Source organism: Nicotiana attenuata, unplaced genomic scaffold (genome assembly GCF_001879085.1).
Source record: "Nicotiana attenuata strain UT unplaced genomic scaffold, NIATTr2, whole genome shotgun sequence".
Lineage (NCBI taxonomy): Eukaryota > Viridiplantae > Streptophyta > Magnoliopsida > Solanales > Solanaceae > Nicotiana > Nicotiana attenuata.
This window is the reverse complement of record NW_017671373.1, coordinates 80,107-100,977: the sequence shown is the minus strand read 5'-3', so window position 1 is coordinate 100,977 and position 20,871 is coordinate 80,107. Positions and strand designations below refer to the sequence as shown.

At 39.4% G+C, this 20,871-nt stretch overlaps 2 protein-coding genes across 5 annotated transcripts; one reads left to right on the top strand and one right to left on the bottom strand.

Moving 5' to 3' along the window:
* Nucleotides 1-10,968: 10,968 nt before the first annotated feature.
* LOC109207867 (heavy metal-associated isoprenylated plant protein 31) lies at nucleotides 10,969-13,113 on the bottom strand. 3 transcript variants are annotated; one of them, XM_019370870.1, is made up of 3 exons: nucleotides 12,841-13,113; nucleotides 12,663-12,741; nucleotides 10,969-11,444 (listed from the first exon to the last, which is right to left on the bottom strand). In XM_019370870.1, exons 2-3 carry the CDS (start codon nucleotides 12,739-12,741, stop codon nucleotides 11,113-11,115), a joined length of 411 nt encoding a protein of 136 aa, XP_019226415.1. In that variant the 5' UTR covers nucleotides 12,841-13,113; the 3' UTR covers nucleotides 10,969-11,112. The 3 variants fall into 3 exon arrangements, with proteins under 3 accessions (XP_019226415.1, XP_019226414.1, XP_019226413.1); XM_019370869.1 differs by having other exon boundaries at nucleotides 12,837-13,109; XM_019370868.1 differs by lacking the exon at nucleotides 12,841-13,113 and having other exon boundaries at nucleotides 12,663-12,750.
* A 2,709-nt stretch (nucleotides 13,114-15,822) lies between these two features.
* Nucleotides 15,823-19,490, top strand: LOC109207875 (O-glucosyltransferase rumi-like). 2 transcript variants are annotated; one of them, XM_019370877.1, is made up of 7 exons: nucleotides 15,823-16,042; nucleotides 16,468-16,676; nucleotides 17,309-17,829; nucleotides 17,934-18,126; nucleotides 18,355-18,419; nucleotides 18,596-18,806; nucleotides 18,888-19,490. In XM_019370877.1, exons 2-7 carry the CDS (start codon nucleotides 16,509-16,511, stop codon nucleotides 19,239-19,241), a joined length of 1,512 nt encoding a protein of 503 aa, XP_019226422.1. In that variant the 5' UTR covers nucleotides 15,823-16,042; nucleotides 16,468-16,508; the 3' UTR covers nucleotides 19,242-19,490. The 2 variants fall into 2 exon arrangements, with proteins under 2 accessions (XP_019226422.1, XP_019226423.1); XM_019370878.1 differs by lacking the exon at nucleotides 15,823-16,042 and adding an exon at nucleotides 16,090-16,374.
* Nucleotides 19,491-20,871: the final 1,381 nt, after the last annotated feature.

Sequence of the window (20,871 nt, the reverse complement as noted above, 5' to 3'; positions counted from 1 at the left end):
TTTAGATTGAGATGCACCCCTCCTGGGCATTACTCTTAAAGGTGGAAGTGGTTCTTTATTCTGATTCTTCTCAGTCTTCTTACCTCCCTTTTGCACTAGCTGTAGGTGATAAGTCTGCTTCCCTTGCCACTTGTTTGAAATTGGTTGTAGTTGATTCATCATCTTCTTCTTCCTCCAATGAATTTTGTCTCAATATGTCTTCCTCCACTGGTGCTACATTGTGTGTAATTATATCATGTAAATGCTGCAGAGGGGTCTTCAAATGTACATTAAGTTGCAACTGCATGATTTGATCCGTGCCAGGTTCACTAGCAATAGGGACTGCCTCTAATTCCCCAGCTGATCTTGGTACAATAGCTTGCTCAAATTTATACTTAGCCTGTTCATTTCCTTTGCTGTGCTCCATAGAAGAAACAACAGCCTTCATCAATTTGAATTGTATCTCATGAACACTGCCTAGCCTAGGATTTACTGTAGCAGTCTACCCAGAAATCACTGTTCCATTGAGATCACCTTCCTTCCCATAGCCTGTCTGTTGGTCTGACCCCATTGTATCATCCCTAACCTTCATATTATCATCCTCATTAGGTCCCTTCTCCACTGCATACACCGGAACACCATCATCAAAGGCCAAAACCTCCTTAGTTTTGCTAGGGTTTACTGTTCGATTGCCTTTCTTCTTGCTCGGAGATGATTGAGCTGATCCATCTTGTTTTCTAGCTTCCTTTGATGATCCTCTATAACCTCCAGTTGATGGTTTAGGTTGCATAGCAGGGTTAGGGTTTACTGTAGCTAGGGTTTCAGGTCCCCCTTCTTTTTGAACTTGCAAATTTCCATCTTGGACATTGTTTTTGTCATTCAAATCCTCTGCATTTGTGTTCTCCACTTCCTCAACTTCATCACCTCAAGTCTTCCTTGCATCAGTTAAGGTCTCAAAATTTGGAAAACATTGTGAGCTATCAACAACTGTTTGCGTAGGGATTTCTTGACATGAGTAATTAGTTGTGACATGAATGTCCTACCGAGATGCGTTGAACCTCCTTGCCACCCAATCCACTGTTCTTTCCCTCCCCATATCTTCATTATCCCCGTTGGTAGTATGGCTAGGAACTGATCCATCGACAATATTAGTAATTCCATCTCCAACTCCTTTCATAGCTGCCTTGGTTCCTTTCCCAGTAGAAGTAGGAGATTGATTCCCACTCTTTTCCTTTTCAAGAACCTTTTCCACTGCTTCTTTCTTCACACGTACTAGGTCTTGTAATTGATTAATCCCTTCTCCCTTAGGTTTTATGATTCCTACCTTTCCAGATGCCCTACTCCCACTGCTAATAGGATTGGGATTTTCGAAATTCTTCAACTTCTCCTTCTCCTTCCCTTTTTTTGATTGATCTTTACCTTGATCTTGCCTTTTCTCATTGTTATTTTCTTCTCCCTTGCCTTTAGTGATTCTCAAAATTGTGTTGCCTGATTCATCAACCTCCAGAATATCAAAAGCATTCTTATTTGAGACTCCATCTTCCTTAGCCTTCCCTTTCAATTTGTCACCGTCTTTTTCACTAGGAGCTTCAATAATATGACCACTTTTGTCTCTTTGGTATCTATTATTCCTTCTTTGTATCCATTCTTGTTTTGCTAGATTGGGGATAGGTTTCCCCAACACTTTTACACTGGACGACACCTTAGAAGTATTAGCATTAGTCCCAATTGCATCACTACGTACCACCTCTGCCTTCTCCTTACCTTGATCATCACCCTCCTCATTAAATTTCTTATGCAACTCTGGATGAATTACCCAACATTCACCTTCATTGTGACCTTGTTTCTTGCATGTCTTGCAGTACTTTGGCATGTAATCATACTTTATCTTGATCCATTTAGATTCCTCAGGTCCATTTTCATCCGCTTCCTTGATAATCTTGATTCTTTGTGGCAATGTAGCAAGTAAATTAACTTCCACCTTGACCTTAGCACAACTAGGTCTTGTGTCATTTTGTGTAGCTAAATCAACATGTAATGGTCTGCCTACTGCATTAGCTAATGAGAACACAAAGTCCTTACCAAAGAAATTTGGTGGGAGGTCCTAAAAAGAGATCCAAGCAATTGCAATTGGTGTTTCAACATCTAGAGACCACCATGGACTCCATCTAGTGCATCTCATCTGCCAAACTCCCCTTGTGCCTTCAAATAAAATGCTGACTTGGACAAGAAGTGAATATAATCCTCCATCAATGATAATTTAATCAAAACATGCGTATCTTCTATTAAACCTATCGAGCATGATCCTTTAAGTTCACACTGGATTGGTATTGCCTTCCTCAACTCTTGGATCATAGGTTTGCCATACGAAAACTTTCCCAGAAAGGCTAGATGAAGTCCTTGTTGTACAATCGACTGTTTACCTCAGCTTTCTTCCACTTCACCATTGGTTCGCCATGAAGGAACTCTACTAGTTTTAGGTTTATGGAGATTACGTGCATGGGAGCATTTAGTGATTGTGGCTGGAGTAAATTAGCATATGTTTGGATTGGATTAGGGTTAGCTGATGTTTGTGGGAGTGGTTTAGGGTTGTTTAACGACTGACCAACCTCCGTTAGAGGTTGGCCAGTGGCCGGTGCGGACATGGAGAAGCTAGGTTTAGGCGTCAAGTTTAGGGTTTTTCATGAGAGAGAAGAGAGCACTTTTGAAAAGAAAGTACTTAAAATCTGACTATTATCGGTTGAGATGATTTCCTTCTTTTATTTTGCTACAAACTTGTGCGTTTTTTTTGTAGGCGTCTTTACAAGCCTTTGTAAAAATATTCTAAATATGAAATGCCAACTTTGTTATTTGTACCTGATTCTCTTTCTTCTGTTCGTGCTTGTATGTTTTTTGATTTTGTCGCTTGGTTGCCTTGATTTTCATAGTCGTAATCACTTAGATCGAATAAGGTTGAACATATCCTAAGTTTAATTACGGCCGAGGATTAGCAGGTGTTAGTTCGAATGAAGTCGAAACAAAACCTAAGTTTGATTATGGCCGAGGGCCAGTAGATGTTAGTCCGATCGAGGTTGAACATATCATATATTTAATTATAGCCGAGGGCCAGTGGATGTTAGTTTGAACGAGGTCTAACATATCATATGTTTAATTATGGCCGAGGGTCAGTAGATGTTATTTCGAACGAGGTCGAACATATCATATGTTTAATTCCGCCCGAGGGCCAGTAGACGTTAATTCAAACGAGGTCGAACATATCATATGTTTAATTATGGCCGAGGGCCAGTAGATGTTAGTTCGAATGAGGTCGAACATATCATATATTTAATTATGGCCGAGCGCCAGTACACGTTAGTTCGAACGAGGTCGAACATATCATACATTTAATCATGGCCGAGGGCCAGTTAGGTGTTAATTCGAACGAGGTCGAATATAACATATGTTTAGTTATGGTCGAGGTCCAGTTAGGTGTTAATTCAAACTAGGTCGAATATAACCTATGTTTAGTTATGGTCGAGGTCCAGTTAGGTGTTAATTCGAACGAGGTCAAATATAACCTATATTTAGTTATAACCGAGGGCCAATTAGGTGTTAATTCGAACGAGGTCGAATATGACCTATGTTTAGTTATGGCCGAAGCTAGTTAGGTGCTAATTCGAACAAGGTCAAATATAACATATGTTTAGTTAGATATGCCTCTAGGTGCGGCATTTGTCGACGTTAAATTTTAAGGCAACGTTGCCTTGGTTGTATGTTTGGAGAAATAGAAATAAACTTCATGCAGTTGTTCTTTGTTCATACACTTGGAGAAATTTAAATATTTTTTCGGGCATTGGCTGGCGTTCAAGCCCCAATCCTAGTCTATCTAGTCCCTTTATTGGTCGACCTAGAGAAGTCTTAAGAGGTCGAGCAATGAACTAGTCATAATGTGCCTCCGTCTGTGCACACTTTGACCTGAAGTATCCCCTTCTTCGCCTCGTTAAAAACCTCCTTGAGAAAACCCAACTGGGACAAAACTCAAGTGAGGGAAAAAAGAGTACGACTTGGGGGACGCTTTATCTCTTAAAAGTTGAAGTACTTGAGGTAGGTAATATTCTAGTTGTTTGGTAATAGCTTTCCCTCCGTCGTTTCTAGTTGGAATGACCCATTGTTTGCTTTTGCCGTGATTTTGTACGGGCCGTCCCAATTTGTTCCCAGTTTACCTTCCTGTGGGTCTTTTCTTGCTTGTGTTTTATCTTTAAGCATGTAGTCCCCGACTTTGAGTGGCCTGACCTTTGCCTTTTTGTTATAATAGCGTTCTGCTTGTTGTTTTTGGGAGATCATCCTTACGCAGGCCATATCTCTTCATTCTTCGACTTCGTCGAGGTCTTGCCTTCTGCTTTCACCATTCCTTGGTCCGCTCTCGTGGGAGTATCTTAGGCTAGGATCGCCGACTTCGACCAGTATTACTGCATCAGTCCCATAGACTAATGAGTAAGGCGTCTTTCGTGTGCTCGTCTTCGGTGTTGTTCGGTAGGCCCAAAGTACTTATGGTAATATTTTCGGCCACAACCCTTTGGCGTCTTCAAGTTTTTTCTTCATGATGTTTAGTATCGACTTGTTGGAGGACTTCGCTTGTCTGTTGCCCGCTGGATGATATGGTGTTGAGAGTATTCTTTTGAAATGCCATTTTTCAAAAAACTCAGTGACCTTCTTTCCTGTAAATTCGGGTCCGTTGTCGCAGCTGATCTCTTTGGGGAGGCCGAATCGGCATACGATGTTTTTCCATATAAAGGTGATCACTTCCTGTTCACGTATTTTGGCGAATGCTCCTGCTTCTACCCATTTAGAGAAATAGTTAGCCAAAACTAATAGGAATCGTACGTTACCTCATCCTACCGGGAGGGGGACTACGATGTTCATTCCCCATTTGATGAACGGCCAAGGGGAAGTGACTGAGTGGAGGTGTTTGCCTGCTTGGTGAATCATTGAGGCATACTTTTGACATTGCTCGCATTTTTTCACAAAGTCTGCAGCCTCTTTTTTCATGGTGGGCCAGTAATACCCTGCCCGTATGAGGCATCTGATCAAAGCCCGATTGCCGGTATGAGATCCGCAATGGCCTTCGTGGACCTCTTCAAGAACGCGCCACGTCTGATTTAGGCCCAAACATTTCTCCAGGGGGCACCGTACGTTCTCTTATACATGTCGTTGTGGATAATGCTATACCTGGCTGCTTGCAATCTTAGTTTCTTGGCCTCTTTTTTATCACCTGGGAGCACACCATCCTGCAAATATGTGACAATACGGTTGCGCCAGTCCCAAGTCAGGTTTATGTATCTTACCTCGATTTGGTTTATCGATGAGTTGAGAAGGTGGATTACACTTCTGTCTCCGGTTGCAATGTTTTTGGTGGCTGTGGCTAATTTGGCGAGGCCGTCCACCTCGGTATTCTGTGCTCGGGGGATCTGGTCGAGTTGACATTCATCGAACTCGGGAAGTAACTTGCAGATTTCGGTCTGGTACTTTTGTAACCTTTGTTCCTTGATTTGGAAAGTCCATGTGATTTGGTTGACAACGAGTTGAGAATCACAGCGTAGTCTTAACTGTTGCGCCCTGTATTTGAGTGCTAGTATTAACCCTGCAATTATGGCCTCATACTCAGCCTCGTTGTAAGTCATGTCCAGGCACCTTATGGACTGGCGAATCACTTTGCCGGTTCGGACTTCGATATGAATCCCAGTCCGGATCCTGATGCATTGGACACACCGTCAGTCTACAGGACCCAGAAGTCTTGTGTTTGGGGAGAAGCGTGGATGGCTTCTCTTTCGACTTCGGGCATTATTTTTATGCTAAAGTCGGCGACGAAGTCTGCAAAGACTATTGACTTTATCGTTGTTCGGGGCTGATATGTGATATCGTGCTCGCTCAATTCGATGGCCCATTTGGCCAACCTGCCCGATAGCTCGAGTTTATGCAAAATGCTTCTTAGAGGGAAAGTTGTGACACCGAGACGGGGTGGTATTGGAAATATGGTCTAAGCTTTCGTGAAGCTACGACTAAGGCCAGAGCTAGTTTTTAGAGGTAAGGGTATCTCGTCTCGGCATCGACTAGTGTTTTGCTGATGTAGTAGATGGGAGACTACGTACCTTTATTTTCTTGGACCAGGACTGCGCTCACAGCTATTTCGGATACGACGAGGTAGATGAGGAGACGTTCCCCGGCTCTGGTTTTGAAAGTAAGGGGTGCGATGACAAATATGCTTTTAGTTCTTTCAGGTCTTGGACGCACTCAGAAGTCCATTGGAGGCCGTTATCCTTCTTGAGTACACCGAAGAAGCTGTGACACCTATCTGATGATCGTGAAATGAATCTTGAAAGGGCGGCGATACGGCCAGTTAACCTCTGAACCTATTTTTTGGTGTTCAGGTGTTCTGTTATCCCTTCGATGGATCTGATTTGATCACGGTTGACCTCGATCCCTCGCTGCGACACCAGGAAACCTAGAAATTTTCCCGAGGCCACACCGAATGCACACTTTTCGAGATTCAGATTCATTCTGTACCGCCTAAGTATGTCAAAGGTTTCTCTTAGGTGGTCGATGTGATCTTCTTTCTTTTATACTTGACCAGCATGTTGTCTATATAGACTTCCATCATTTTGCTAAGTTGGTCTTTGAACATCCTCGCTATTAACCTTTGGTAAGTTGCCCCTGCGTTTTTCAACCCGAAGGGCATGACCCAATAGCAGTACTTCCCTTGGTAGGTGATGAAGTGGTTTTCTCCTGATCCTCTTCTTCCATGAGGATCTGATTATAGCCCGAGTAGGCATCCAAAAAACTCAGTAGTTCATGCCCGGCCATTGCGTCGATGAGTTGGTCGATATGGGGTAATGGAAATGAATCCTTGGGACATGCTTTGTTCAAATCTGTGAAATCTATGCACATCCGCCATTTCCCATTCTTCTTTTTCACCATGACCACGTTGGTGATCCATTTGGGGTATTTTGACTCCCTGACGGAGCCATTTTCCAATAGTTTTTCCACCTCTTCGCGTACTACATCATTAATTATGGAGTTGAACTTACGCCTAACCGGCCTCACCGGTGCGTGGAATGGATCGATGTTCTGTTTGTGCGTGGAAATTTCCTTTGGGATACCTGGCATATCTGCATGGCTAAAAGCAAACAAGTCCGCGTAAGCAGTTAAGAACCGACGAAACCTACCCAGTTCCTGAAGTTTGCAGCCGATGTAAGCTTTCTCGCTGAGGTCATTGCTATCTAATTGAACGGGGTCGAGGTCTTCTATGGTCGATCCCGCAGCTTCAACCGTATTGGGGATTCTGATGACGTCCTCGCTATCACCATATTTCGACCTCGACCTTGTTTATTGCTATGCCTCTTTTTCTTTGTCCTTCGTTTGTTAAGTGACCGTGCAGTCTAGGGAGATGCCGTAGCATTCCCGGGATGTGCGTTGTTCCCCTCGTATACTGAATATTCCCTATAGAGTTGGAAATTTGATGACTTGGTAAGGGCTGGAAGGGATGGCTCACATGGTGTGTATCCATGGTCGTCCTATTATGCCGTTGTACGCGTGTCTTGGTCCATGATATGAAACGTGGTTTCTAGAGTGACGCCACCAGCCAGGATGGGGAGTGTGATTTCGCCAAATGTTCGCTCAACTGCATTGTTAAAACCTGTTAGTGTGATGCAACGGTGGCACTATCTTATCTTTGAGTTTCATTTGTGCAATTACTCGGGGGTGGATAATACACGCGCTGCTCCCATAGTCTACCATAATGCATCTCACACCGGTATCTAAAATTCGTAAAGTGATAACAAGGGCTTCATAGTGAGGGAAAGCCAAACCGTCGGTATCTGACTTATCGAAGATGATACTCTCTTCGAGTTCATCATACCATTCGTGGGTGATTGACCACTTGCGCTTGTGGTTTGTGGTGAACTTCACAATGTTGATGGAAGCATCGTCCCCACCGCCGATGATCATGTGGACGGTGCGGGTTGGCGAGGGAGGTTTCAGCGGTCCTTGATGTTGTTCGCGTCCTCTGGCAAAGTTGGTCCTTCCCTGGTTGCTCAGCAACTCTCTGAGTTGTCTCTGTCATAGCATGTTTACGACCTCTTGTATTACGGCGATGCAATCCTCGATTTTGTGTCCTTGCTCTTGGTAGAACTCTCAAAGGGCGTTCGATTTTTTGGTACTCTGGTCTGACCTCATCTTTTGTGGCCACTTCACCTTTGGTCCAACCTTCTCCAAGGCATTGACTATTTCTGTAGGTGACACACAAAAATTGTGGGCGGATAATAAAGGGGGCATACCTCTCCCGTTCCGGTGAGTCCCTCTCTTTGATCTGGGTGGGCCCTCTTTGTGGCGGGAGGAGGACGTAATGGCGGTTCTGACATATGGTAGATGTCGTTCCCTGTTGGTTCGCGGAGCTGCGAGGTCCCTTCTGATATCATTTCTTCGATCTATTCTGGATTCGGCTTGTGCCAAGGTCAATCGATGAGTCGGCTCATTGAGGTCGTCCTCGTCTACTCGGACCTCGACATAATATGCGTTTTGTATTTCATACCATGTAGTTGGGGGGTACTTCATAAGCCGACTTAATAACTTTCTCGTTGCCCTTGAACCATTTATGCTCTGCCCGTTCCGAAAAGCTGTGACCGCCATCCCTTCCGATACATTCGGCAAGGTCATTCTTACTCGGTTGAACTGGGCGAGGAAGTCCCTCAAACCCTCTCCCGGAGACTGTTTAATAGCAAATATGTCATTTACTCTTGCCTCAGCCTTCTTGGCCCCAGCATGGGCCGTTACGAACTTGTCGTCCATTTCTTCGAAAGTTTCAATGGAACGTGCAGGCGGTTATGAATACAATGTTAACGCTCCTCCGGTGAGGCTCTCGCCAAATTTTTTTTAACAAAATGGAGGATACTTTTTCCTTGGCGAGATCATTGCCTTTCACGGCGGTGACATAATGAGTCACATGGTCTTCGGGGTCGGTTGTGCCACCATATATTTTCAGATAGGGCAGCATTTTAAAGGTCTTTGGTATGGCATGTGGGGCGGCGTCATCACTATACGGTTGCTCGACGAACCGACCGGCATCTCTCTTCGGAAGAGCTTAGGGGCGTCGGGTTCTTATCGACCCTTTCTTGGTGTTCTCTAATTTGGTCTAGAAGTGCTTTGTTCTCATTCTCCATTTCCTCCATCCTTTTCAGGATGGCTGCGAGAATGTCGTCACCTGCACTATTAACGACATTGTGAGTAATACCTGCCGCTGGAGGAGGAGGAGGAAATTGGTCATGCTGCTCGTCCGCTGATTGTATAACGCAAGTCCTTGCATTTTTTTTAGCCGTGTCCCGAGCGGGCTTATTGAGGACGTTGGTCAGCGTGTTAGTTAGCCAAGCCTCAAGGAGATTTTTTACTGTTGGTGGCGTCTCTTCCACCACGGACGTGGAGGCTCCCTTACCAAGAGATTTTGTGATGCTAGAGTGGGGAGGAGGTGACCCACCTCGCCTGGGGAAGGCTTTGGGCGTTGCGTCCTCGTCCACTGCTTCAGAGCTCTCATTGATGGCGCTCATGAGGTTGGTTGGGAGGTCACTCGTTATTCTCGTCCTTTCTTCTTTGTTATCTGCCATATTAGATCTGTGCATACAAAGAAAGGAGATCTTGTTCTTGCTTTCTTTCTCTCTTTTACGTTAGCGATCTGTGTCAGTTATAGAGCTAGAGGAAACTAAAAATTTAACTAAGAAATTCTCACAGACGACGCCAAATTGTTTGACCAAAAAGTGTAACTTTAAGTTAAACGATTATATTTATGTAGTGATGGATTAAACCTAGTTAAATATAATATCTCTAGATGAAGGCTCCGAAAATGCGGCTAACGTTAGATTGATCTAATGGGGTGTTGACAATAGCATTCATTAAATATTCCAAAAGGTATGAGCAATGATGGAGAAATAACTAGCAATAAATAACAATAAATGACATTTAAGTAAATGGGAGAAGTGGTTCACCCAATAAAGGATAAACTAGATGATTGTTCCTCCTGACAATGATGAGTGATAAATAAATCCTAGAACATTCGAAATATTCTCGGATCTGGTGGAAAGGTGTGGAATAATATGAATAAGAATCTTGATAAAAAGGTAGTGTTTGTATCTTTACAAGAGAGAGAATATTTATCGGAAGTCTGTTCTTATCAAGTGAATATCAGATGCCCCTATTCATTATCTTTTTTCCTATTTATATGGAACATACCCCCAACAAGCCCTAATAGTACAAGTATAGATAATATCCGATGGAATATTCTCTTTATGTCGTATTCTAAAAAATTGGCTGTTACAGCTCTTTCGATGGTGCTCGACCTCGACCATTGTTGGTATCTTGACCACGAGTCTCGCTGCTTCCTGATCGACCTCGACTTACTCTTTCCTCGAACTTGCCCTAAATATTCTGAGACAGATTTCGACCTATACAATATGTATACACTTTTAAGGTTTTTAGGAGGAAATTAGCCTTCGTGGCCATTTACAATGCTGAAATTAAGAAAGTATTCTTTTTCGATCTCTTATGTTTAAAAGTAAATTTTCCAGTGTAAAAAAGATGATAAGATCATAAGACTAGAAACAAGTTTGTAAGACCCACAAAACTATTTGATCCCGATTTTTAGCCAATAGCATGGGTGCACGTGTACTGCAATATAACACATGGATCCCCCACTCTCTAAAAACGCAGTAGTGGAGGGTTCAAATTCCATTAATATGAGCTGAGCTTTCATGGTTATTTACAATGTTGAAATTTATAAGAAAGTGTCCTTTTAATATCTCTCACGAGTAAAGGATAAATTTTTTATGTGTGAAAGTAAATCTCTCACGTCATGTATTAAAAAAAAAAGACAGGGTTATGAAAATAAAAACAAGTTTGTAAAGACCTACAAAACCATTTAACCCGACGCACCACATAACTCATACGTACAACAATAATTAAGCCCAATAAAGCTAAAGAACAGTAGATCAATAAGCTCATAAGCACTAGTGCTGGTCTTCTCGAAATAAGTATACAAGTTACAGAGGGAAAATACAAAAAATAAGGAGATCTAGCTCCAAATTAAATCCGACAGGCATGAAGATTAATCTTTCACATGATAGTGCATGCATGTGGGTTGTCATCACTGAAAAGAGAAGCAACAGCTTCATCTGAAGCCACGGCAACTGAGTAAACTGCAGGAGTGTGAAAGAAAGTATGAACACTTGGGGCTGCAACATTTCGAGATGTGTCGTAGTAATGGCTGATGATGTGATTTGGGTACTGATAAAATGAAGTAAAATGTGAGTACCCTACTGGATATGGCCATGGCTCTGCTGCTTTCCCTGCTCGCTTTATTGCCTTTAGCACCTTCTTCTCTTCTAATCCGTAGCCTCTAACTGTAACTTTCTGTGTCTCCATATCAATGTCTATATCGTCTACTCCTGAAATTTCATCTCAAGAAATAAGAAAACTATGGATGATGGTGTTTGTGTAAAAGCTTAGCTTACGCGTATCATGTCTATTTCGCTGGATACTTATTTACTCCGACCAACACAAATGTTGGATAACTCTGCCCATGAAAGCTTAAGCAAACCGGAAGAAATAATCACCTAGTGTCTTTATATGTTTCTAATATGACTTGTTCAAATGTATTCGAACATAAAGTCAATTATATGGGAAATATCTCATAGGCATGTGATATGTCCTATCCTGTCATGTTTTCATTTGAAACTACAATGCTAATTGAACTTGACATAATTGTTCCATCCCCGTTTGCTTGACATATTGCAGTTTTGTGTTGTGTATTATGATTTGTTATTCTTTGGTTGTTGCGACGTTTTTCAGTCTTTCTCCTTGACCACATCTCTATGTCAAAAAGTGCAACTATATATGTTTGGCTATACTAAGGGAGGCCTGAATCACTAAGACTGTAGCTTATCTGGAACTCCAAACATTCAAAACAAGATTAAAGGTGCAGCTAAATGGTTGCAATTTCTCTGTACATTCTTTGATGTCAGTTCAAATCTCACCAAAGGTTTTTTCTTTGCTTGTTTAAGGTCTCTCTTGTTCCAAAAGTATGAAATAACAATAGAAAAAAGAAAGAAAAAATCCAAAATAAATTCACGTAAAAAGTCCAAAGAACAGGGGTCAAGGGTCAACTTACTCTTCAGTCAACACTATCTATTCCATTATAGCAATTTTTATTTTTGTTCCTAATAAATAATTCTACTGATCGTTTATAACAGTTAGAAAGTAGAACATTTGCTTTGGGATATCAACATTATTATTCTTTTGTTAATTCGTATAGAACCAACTTAATCTTATCCATATAAAACATTTAATTTCACATTCATGGTTGAAGAAATTCTCATTTTTTTCTTATTAGTATGCCTAGTACTACTGCTTTTCTTCCACTTCTACGGAGGACACTTCAATAGTCCTTACCGCTCAATTTTACTATTTTGTTGGGTGTACAAACAAACTAAAATTCACTAAAAAGATTAGGAGTCTACGTATAAGGTGTAATGATCTCGTCTTTCGGAAAAAAAGATGCGAGTTTAGCCCAAAACAAGACAATATCAAGTACCTATGAGTTAGTTTAGCCAACACTCTGTTCCATTAATATAGATATAGAAAGAGAAGTCGCCATTGTGACTGACCTTTGAGCTTGAAAAGGGCTTTTCTAAGCTTGTTAGCACATCCTTCACAATCCAAGTTTGGAACTCTTATCTCCACCATCTGCGACATAATAAAATACACATCCACATTTTCACATTCTCATTCCATTATTCCAAAATCTTAGTTATAGACAGAACAGAGAAAGAGAGACTTACAGACATGTTGATGGAACAAAGTTGTTTAGTTCAAGAGAGGCAGCTCTCGTCTTCAATACGAAGTAGCTAGACCTTAATTATGGTCAGTCAACGGAACTCTGGTTCACCTTAAATTTATTTCAAGTACTAGGTTCTGATGAAAGAGGTAGCTATCCCCTTTTTATATTTATATGTAAAGAGATTTATAATTGTTACAAGTCACCTAACACTAAGGTTGTATTTATGAAGCCAGAGCTTCGACAGAAGTACTAATTACTGCTCCCTTCCTCATAGCATAGCATTGCTGAATGTTTGCATTGGGTTTTGAAATTTGAGAGATTTCACGCGTGGACTGTGTTGGCGTGATGATCACCTTTTCCCCCACCACCACCCCTATGTCCCAACACACACTATTCACAGTAAGATCTGAATCTCCTTCAGCTTTATTTTCTATTAAAAGTTATCGAGACAGATACTATTTCATGTTGTCAATTAAGTTGACATCTGGACCACCTCTAGCAACTGCCAAAATTGTTATTGCATGCTTCAATGCAATTCTTTTACTGAATTGCCAAGTAATTCTTTCCTGTTTAGCCGCGGATCTAATTTTTGGAAGCATTAAGTTTCTCTTTCAACCACTAGCTAGTGCTACACTTAATATTTTAAGGTTTTAATTCTGTATATACGTACGAAAATTAAGTAAAAATACAAATTAACATATCAACTCGATTTGTAACACAGCCTATGCTCAATAATTTGAGCGATGAGGTAAGAACTGCCAGATTATCAGCCTTTCAAAGTCGGGATCAGCAGATTAACTGTGTGAAAGTGAAATTCATACTAAGATATATGGACTGTATATATGATGAGAATATTCTTAAAAAAAGGCTGCAAGAAAATGACATAAAGAAGAAAGAGATTTTCCGCAAAAAAAATCACAGTCTTTCTGCATCTTTTACTATTATAGTGAATCATTTTCATCTGGCCCTTTTAGTACCATGACAAAGGCGAGGATGCTCATAATGTGTAAGCTCGGTGGCTGCCAATAGTATATCAAGCACAATTAAATATGTACTGATGTTTTTTCGTGGCCATTAATTTCAAAATTTCAAAACTCTGTGTTTGTCACAAGACGCGTTCAAGTAATTATTACTTTATGTCCCAAATATTATTAGTAAAGGCTAAAGAGAGAGACAATATTTTAACAAGCTTTCGGTAGTGCAAAATGGCTATTGTCAAATGTATAAGGAAGTAAAACACTAAAATAAAAGTGTTAATAATCATTTCTCCATTTAAAAAAATAAAATTTCTTCCTGAATTGAAAAGCTAATTCTGATGATTGAATTGAAGATTAGCATATTTTCGAAGACACGAGGTTTCCAGCTTAATACTTCATAATTTCAGGGAGATGCAAATGTGATAAGTAACGTGCATTTTTATTTTGATGATTTAACAAACTTCCTATGAGCACCAGATAGGGAACCGATACAAAGCCTCTCTATGCTTAGAACAACAAGTCAAATGTGTGGCATAAGTTTCAGTGAAATTAGTTAAGGGGACGGCAGAGGGAACAAATGGATATCAGTTCCTCCGATCACAGTACAAGTCAACTCTTTACAGCTGTTATAGTTGCTGCACTGCACACACAACGTCACTATTGAAGCATGTTGTGCACCGGACACTTGCTTGCATTATCCTAATGACCTCACTTATATATTACCAACATGAGGCAAGGGATTACATACACTTGCAAACCCTAAAACATATTTTATTCTCAAGCGTGAAGCCACCTTCCTTTACTCCAAGGTATTGAAGAACAAAGCAACAATAGAACGAAGGACCAAATCCCAACATTGAGTACATCGGGTGTCCTTAGTATTGTTGTATGTTTGTTAATGTTATTCACTTGTAACTCCTACTCAGCTTATTTAGAAGCATCTCGTAGGATGCCTTTGTAAACCATAAACTTTGTGTTTGTGTTTGACTAGAGTTGGTCAAAGTGGTTAGCTTTATAATAGAGTTGTTACAAAGAGGCTTGCAATATAGTTATTGGAAGTAGGTGAGGGATTAAGAGTTTAATTCCTAGGTTATAATAGGTTGTAATCTAAAGTTGCTCGGTTAGTGAAGTTGTAATTCTACAAGTGTAGGTCGTCGTTTTTAATCCCGTGAACTGAAAATTTTTCACGTAAAATATTGTTGTGCTATTTACTTACCGATATGTGTGTGTTCTGTGGAACTGATTGAAAACTAAGTTTTTTGTACAGTTTGATACTCTTGGTTTACATCAAATGTCCCCAAACTAATGTTTTTATATTTCTTTCGCTGCAGGAAAAAAAAAAAGATGAAAGAGAAATACTCTTATCAAAGAATGCTGCTGAAAGCCTTAAAATAGAATGATTTTTGGGTCTTCGAATTTGATTTAAATTTGACATTCTTTTGTAAATTTGAGTCTTCGAATTCTGCAAATTTGTAAAAATAAAAATAACTCTTACTCTCTATGTTTTAATTTATGTGAATCAATTTAATTGAACACGGAGTTTAAAAAAAGAGAAAGTTTTTTGAACTTGTGGTGTAAAATAAGGCATATATATTTTGTGTGATTATAAATTATAGCATAAAAATAAATTATTTCTAAATAAAAAAAAAATTAACACGAATTAAAAATAAAATAAGTTGACATACATCGAAACAGGAGTATTATTTAATTAATTGACCAACATTGCCCGTCGTAGCACTGGCAAAAGAAGGGGGGGAAAAATATCATTGGACCGGTGATTGACGGACCACTTGAAAATTTGGTAAACTTCTCTTTCAAAACTTTCTTATCTGAAAAATACCTCCAACTTTATAAAAGTACATTTAAGTGATCAAAGTCGTTTAATTTCCTCTCACTTTCTAAGCTTTTCCTGACAAAAGGATTCCCTAGAACGATGGGCTGCCCCATAACTCAAGCTAAAGTTGGTTTACTGCCCATTGAAATCTCTGGTCTAAGAGGGAGCCCACTCAATTGACTCGGACAATTAGACTTGTCATATGTAATTTTCCTTTTCTACAAAATTAATTACCAGATTAATTCAAGATAATTAAACTTCTTGCTTTTCATTCTCCACTTTCAATTGCATGGCTCCAAGTATTAGATCTCTGTTATACGCAACCAGAAAGAAAGGGAAAAAAGGAGAACCAGCAATAAATTATTGTACAGTACTAAGCAGAACCTGAAAAAACAGGTGCACAAACCATTCCTTTCTATTTCTTCTTTCCTTTCATACTCACTGCTTTTAAAAAAAAAAAAAAAAAGTTAAGGGCTCAATCCAACTCAACATTTTTCATACAGTATATATTTTTATGTACAAATTACTAAATTTCAGTCAGTATTAAATTCCGAACAATGATCCCAAATGTTCAATAGGTTCAATCAAGATTTTATAAGTCAAACTAATCAAATTAAATTCAAAGGTGACTTTTGCTGTAAGAAAAATAAATAAAGGGGAAGGGGAACAAGCTTCAAGCTTCTTTCTTGCCATTTCCATGCAAGTTCACGAGAAAAACTTTTCTTAAGGTGAAATATGCATGTTATCTGACCAATTTAGTATTGACAAGTATTTTTCTTTTTCCGTTTAATCTGTAACCTTGAATTCTTGATTAATATCAGGGAATTTGAGTAGACAGAAGGATAGAGTATCAGAAGAAAGCATGGATATTGGATACCAAAGGGTTGGGAATTACAGAAGATCTACAGACTCATTTTGGCTTCCACATTACATTAACAAGCCCTTTGCAAAATATTCTCTTATTTTCTTCGTCTTCTTCCTCGTACTAGGTTCATACCTGTGGACGACGGTGCTCGACACAACCTCAGCCGTAAGTTTAATTTCTTTAATTATATTCATGTGCTATTAATTGATTGAGTCTTTTAATTGTAAATGGAGAAAATTCCAACATTTTCAGCACTTAAATTGTACCCAAATGAGTTGATAGAACCCCAAGCAACCTGAAAATTCTAGTACTCCTAACTCAGTGGCGGAGCCACCTTATACCAAGAGGTGTTAATTGACATCCCTTTACCGAAAAAATACATTATGTAGCTAGGTAATTTTTTTTATTTATCTTAATATACTATATGTTGAATTCCCTTGGCTTTTTCTATGTTTTCAATTGTATATACTTAGACACCACTTGATCATGTCATACCCGGTGCACAAGGCATTTCGCGTTCACGCAGGTTCTGGGAAAGGGCCCCACCTCAAAAGGTGTGATATAGACAGTCTACTTTAGTGCAAGCATTAGTGGTTACTTCCACGGCTCGAACCCGTAACCTATAGGTCAAAATAGAGACAATTTTAACATTGTTCCAAAGCTCACACTTCATGTCATATGTCGTAAAGAATTTGTTGTAAAATAAAGTAGCCAAGAGATTATGTTTCCAACTCTTTTTTGGATCACATTCCCAATAGGGGCTAATTTTTATTTTTTTTTCTTTCGATATGTTCTAGGTAAACAAAGTATTGCAAAGTAGGACACGAGAAGTTCCACTCAATTGTTCATCTGGTAACCTCACAAGAACATGCCCAGTAAATTACTACCCACCAGATTACAAAATAATTCACAACAAACCTTCATCAGCCAATCATAAATGTCCACATTACTTCCATTGGATACACGAAGATTTAAAGCCGTGGAGGAAAACAGGAATAAAGAAAGAAATGGTCGAAAGGGCCAACAGGACTGCCAATTTCAGACTTGTAATTTTGAATGGAAGGGCTTATGTAGAAACATATGAGAAGGGGTTTCAAACTAGAGATGTTTTTACATTATGGGGCATTCTTCAGTTGTTACGAAGGTACCCTGGAAAAATTCCTGATCTAGATTTAATGTTCGATTGTGTCGATTGGCCAGTCATAAGATCAAGTGATTTTGCTGGAGATAATGCAATAGCTCCACCACCTTTGTTTCGATATTGTGGAGATAGTGAAACATTGGATATTGTTTTTCCTGATTGGTCTTTTTGGGGATGGTAAGGATTCATATTTTTACTCTTAACTTATATGCATCCTTTACATTTTGCATGCTATAATATATATATATATATATAAGTTGCTAGTTTGATCAATTTGGTAGGGCTGAAATCAATATAAAGCCATGGCAAGACTTGTTAAAGGATCTTGAAAAAGGGAATACGAAGCAGAAATGGCAGGATAGGGAACCATATGCTTACTGGAAAGGCAATCCAGAAGTCGCTGAGAAGAGAATGGAGCTCGTTAAGTGCAATGTCTCCGAAAATCAGGAGTGGAATGCTCGCATTTATGTCCAGGTGAGCTTCCAAGCTCTCCCCTGAAAATATTTACTCACACTCGATATTTACATCAAATATATGTAAACATGACATGTGTCCGTTAGATACACTTTTGCGTAAATTAATATAATTTGGTGTAAATAGTTCGTGTGAATAGTATTTACCCCTTTCGACATCAGAACTAAGGATGAACTCTTGTCTCCTGAAGGTTTCAAAATTTACCGACACATTTGCTGCTGTTTACAGGATTGGAAGAAAGAGATAAAGCAAGGATTCAAGAATTCTGACTTAGGAAACCAATGTCACCATAGGTAAATCCAATCAAACTTCACTGTCATTCATTTATAACACCAATCTGCCAATTGAAGGTTTTCCCCCTGTTTCCTCTCTCAAATTGCATTAGCTTATAATAATAATTGATTACTTTATTTTAATTCTTTATTTGTGTGACCCATGCTATATATAATGTTTTTACAAATGCATGCAGATACAAAATATACATTGAAGGATCTGCATGGTCTGTTAGTGAGAAATATATTCTTGCTTGTGACTCAGTTTCTTTGCTTGTAACACCCCACTACTATGATTTCTTCTCGAGAAGTTTGATGCCACAAGTCCATTATTGGCCCATAAATGAAAATGACAAGTGTGGATCAATTAAGTTTGCAGTTGATTGGGGCAATAGAAATAAGAAAAAGGTAACAACATTACCCTTACAACAACTAAATGGTAGTATCAATAATATAATCAATTAATTTTGTCCTGTTGACTTTTCTCAGGCACAAAAAATTGGTAGAACTGCAAGCAATTTTATTCAACAAGATTTGAAGATGGAGTATGTGTATGATTACATGTTTCATCTCTTAAATGAATATGCTAAGCTGCTTAGATATAAGCCCAGTGTGCCTGAAAAGGCAACTGAACTCTGCTCAGAAATAATGGCATGCCCAGCTGAAGGTATTGAGAAAAAGTTAATGATGGAATCAATGGTGAATGGACCTATTGATGAAAGTCCATGTAAAATGCCCATACCCTTTAATCAATTGTCTCTTGATTCTTTCATTAAAAGAAAAGAAAGTTCCATTGAACAAGTCCTTAAACTGGAGAAAGAGGAGCAAAAAGAAAAAACGTAGTTGTAATTCTTTAGGTAGTCAAGAAGATGGACAAGAAATTAGATTGGTGCTAAAACTGCTTGGTAGCAATAATGTATTAGGTAATTGTCATGTCAGTCCGAAAAATATTACCTATACCATCACGAGCAAGCAAACTAAGTTGCAATGTGAATTGAGTATGTACTATGTGGTAGATAGAGTAATTGATGATCACAGGTTTCAACTCAGCTGAACTTCTAATTTATTGATACTTGGACATGATTTTTCGTTCGTCGGCAGAAGTTTTTGTCAAAGTGAATATTGATATTTAAAACAGCGTATCTTCGTTGAAAATTGTCACTTGTTTGACAGTAAATGTGGAGTACTATTCATTACACAACAATTAGGAACATAATTGAAGTAGTATTTTGCAACCCGTATAAACCATAATACTATTTCAGTCCACGTATTTGTCATTTAAAATTTTTTGTACACCCCTTTGGAAGATATTTAATTGCGTTAGTCGTAAGAGTATTTGTCTTGGATGCGCTAGTAATTGACACATAGGAGAATGGTTGCCCGAGTTTTCAGGCCTAATATCCTGCAACTTGCATTGAGAATATCTACATTCAACGGTGCTTGGAGATACAGAATGTCAAAATCTTAGAGTAAGTTTAGTTTGAGAAAACTACTAATATTTGGTCTAGAGGATGTATTTAATTATTGATATCAATGAAAAACATACAACAGAATAGGCCCCAAAATAGTAAGTATACTACGGTATTTACGAAGTAGCTTAACGATTACATTTCAGTAAACTGCGGGCCGGGGAAATGTTCTCTATGGAATTCTTAAAACCCCAATTTTATATTGCTACAACAACACAAACCCAGCATATTCCCACCAGTGGGGTTTGGAAGGATAGTGCGTACGCAGACCTTACTCCTACCTAGTGGCTTAGAAAGAGTGAGAATAAGAAGAAGAAGGAGAAGAAGAGGAAGAAGAAAGAAAAAAAAAGGGTGGGGGTGGAAAGAGGAAAAATAGTAGTACTAAACACTAACAACAAGAAATACGATAGCAGAAGTGAACTAAATCACATGACAAAGTAACGATCTACTTAAGCATGTACAGAAACTTGAGTGCTACTAAAGAAACTGGTAAGAAAAGGAGAAACTAACAACTACCTACTACCCTTCTACCATAATCTTCGACCTATATACCTTCCTATCAAAGGCCATGTCCTAAGTAAGCTGAAGTCGCGCCATATCATGTCTAATCACATCTCCCAGATACTTCCATGGCCTACCTCGACCTCTTCTCAAACCCGCCATAGTCAGCCTCTCACACCTCCTGACATGAGCATCAATACTTCTCCTCTTTACGTGCCCGAACCGTCTCAGTGTCGACTCCCGCATCTTGTCATTCACGGAGGCCACTCCCACTTTGTCCCGAATTGCTTCATTCCTAATCTTATCTCTCCTGGTATACCCACTCATCCATCTCAACATCATTATTTCTGCTACTTTCATCTTCTGCGCGTGTGAGTTCTTAATTGGTCAACACTCCGTCCCATATAGCATAGTTGGTCGAACCACCACTTTGTAAAAATTACCTTTAAGTCTTGGCGGCACATTCTTATCACATCAAACGCAGGACGCAAGCCTCTATTTCA

What these genes read in the sequence shown, in the direction of transcription:
- LOC109207867 (XM_019370868.1), bottom strand. Translation starts at nt 12,750, where the DNA reads ATGTCGCAGATGGTGGAGATAAGAGTTCCAAACTTGGATTGTGAAGGA. An exon ending in AGCCCTTTTCAAGCTCAAAG is followed by an intron (nt 11,445 to 12,662) that starts GTCAGTCACAAT and finishes ATGAAATTTCAG; the next exon opens with GAGTAGACGATATAGACATT.
- LOC109207875 (XM_019370877.1), top strand. Translation starts at nt 16,509, where the DNA reads ATGGATATTGGATACCAAAGGGTTGGGAATTACAGAAGATCTACAGAC. An exon ending in GGAAACCAATGTCACCATAG is followed by an intron (nt 18,420 to 18,595) that starts GTAAATCCAATC and finishes AAATGCATGCAG; the next exon opens with ATACAAAATATACATTGAAG. An exon ending in GCAATAGAAATAAGAAAAAG is followed by an intron (nt 18,807 to 18,887) that starts GTAACAACATTA and finishes GACTTTTCTCAG; the next exon opens with GCACAAAAAATTGGTAGAAC.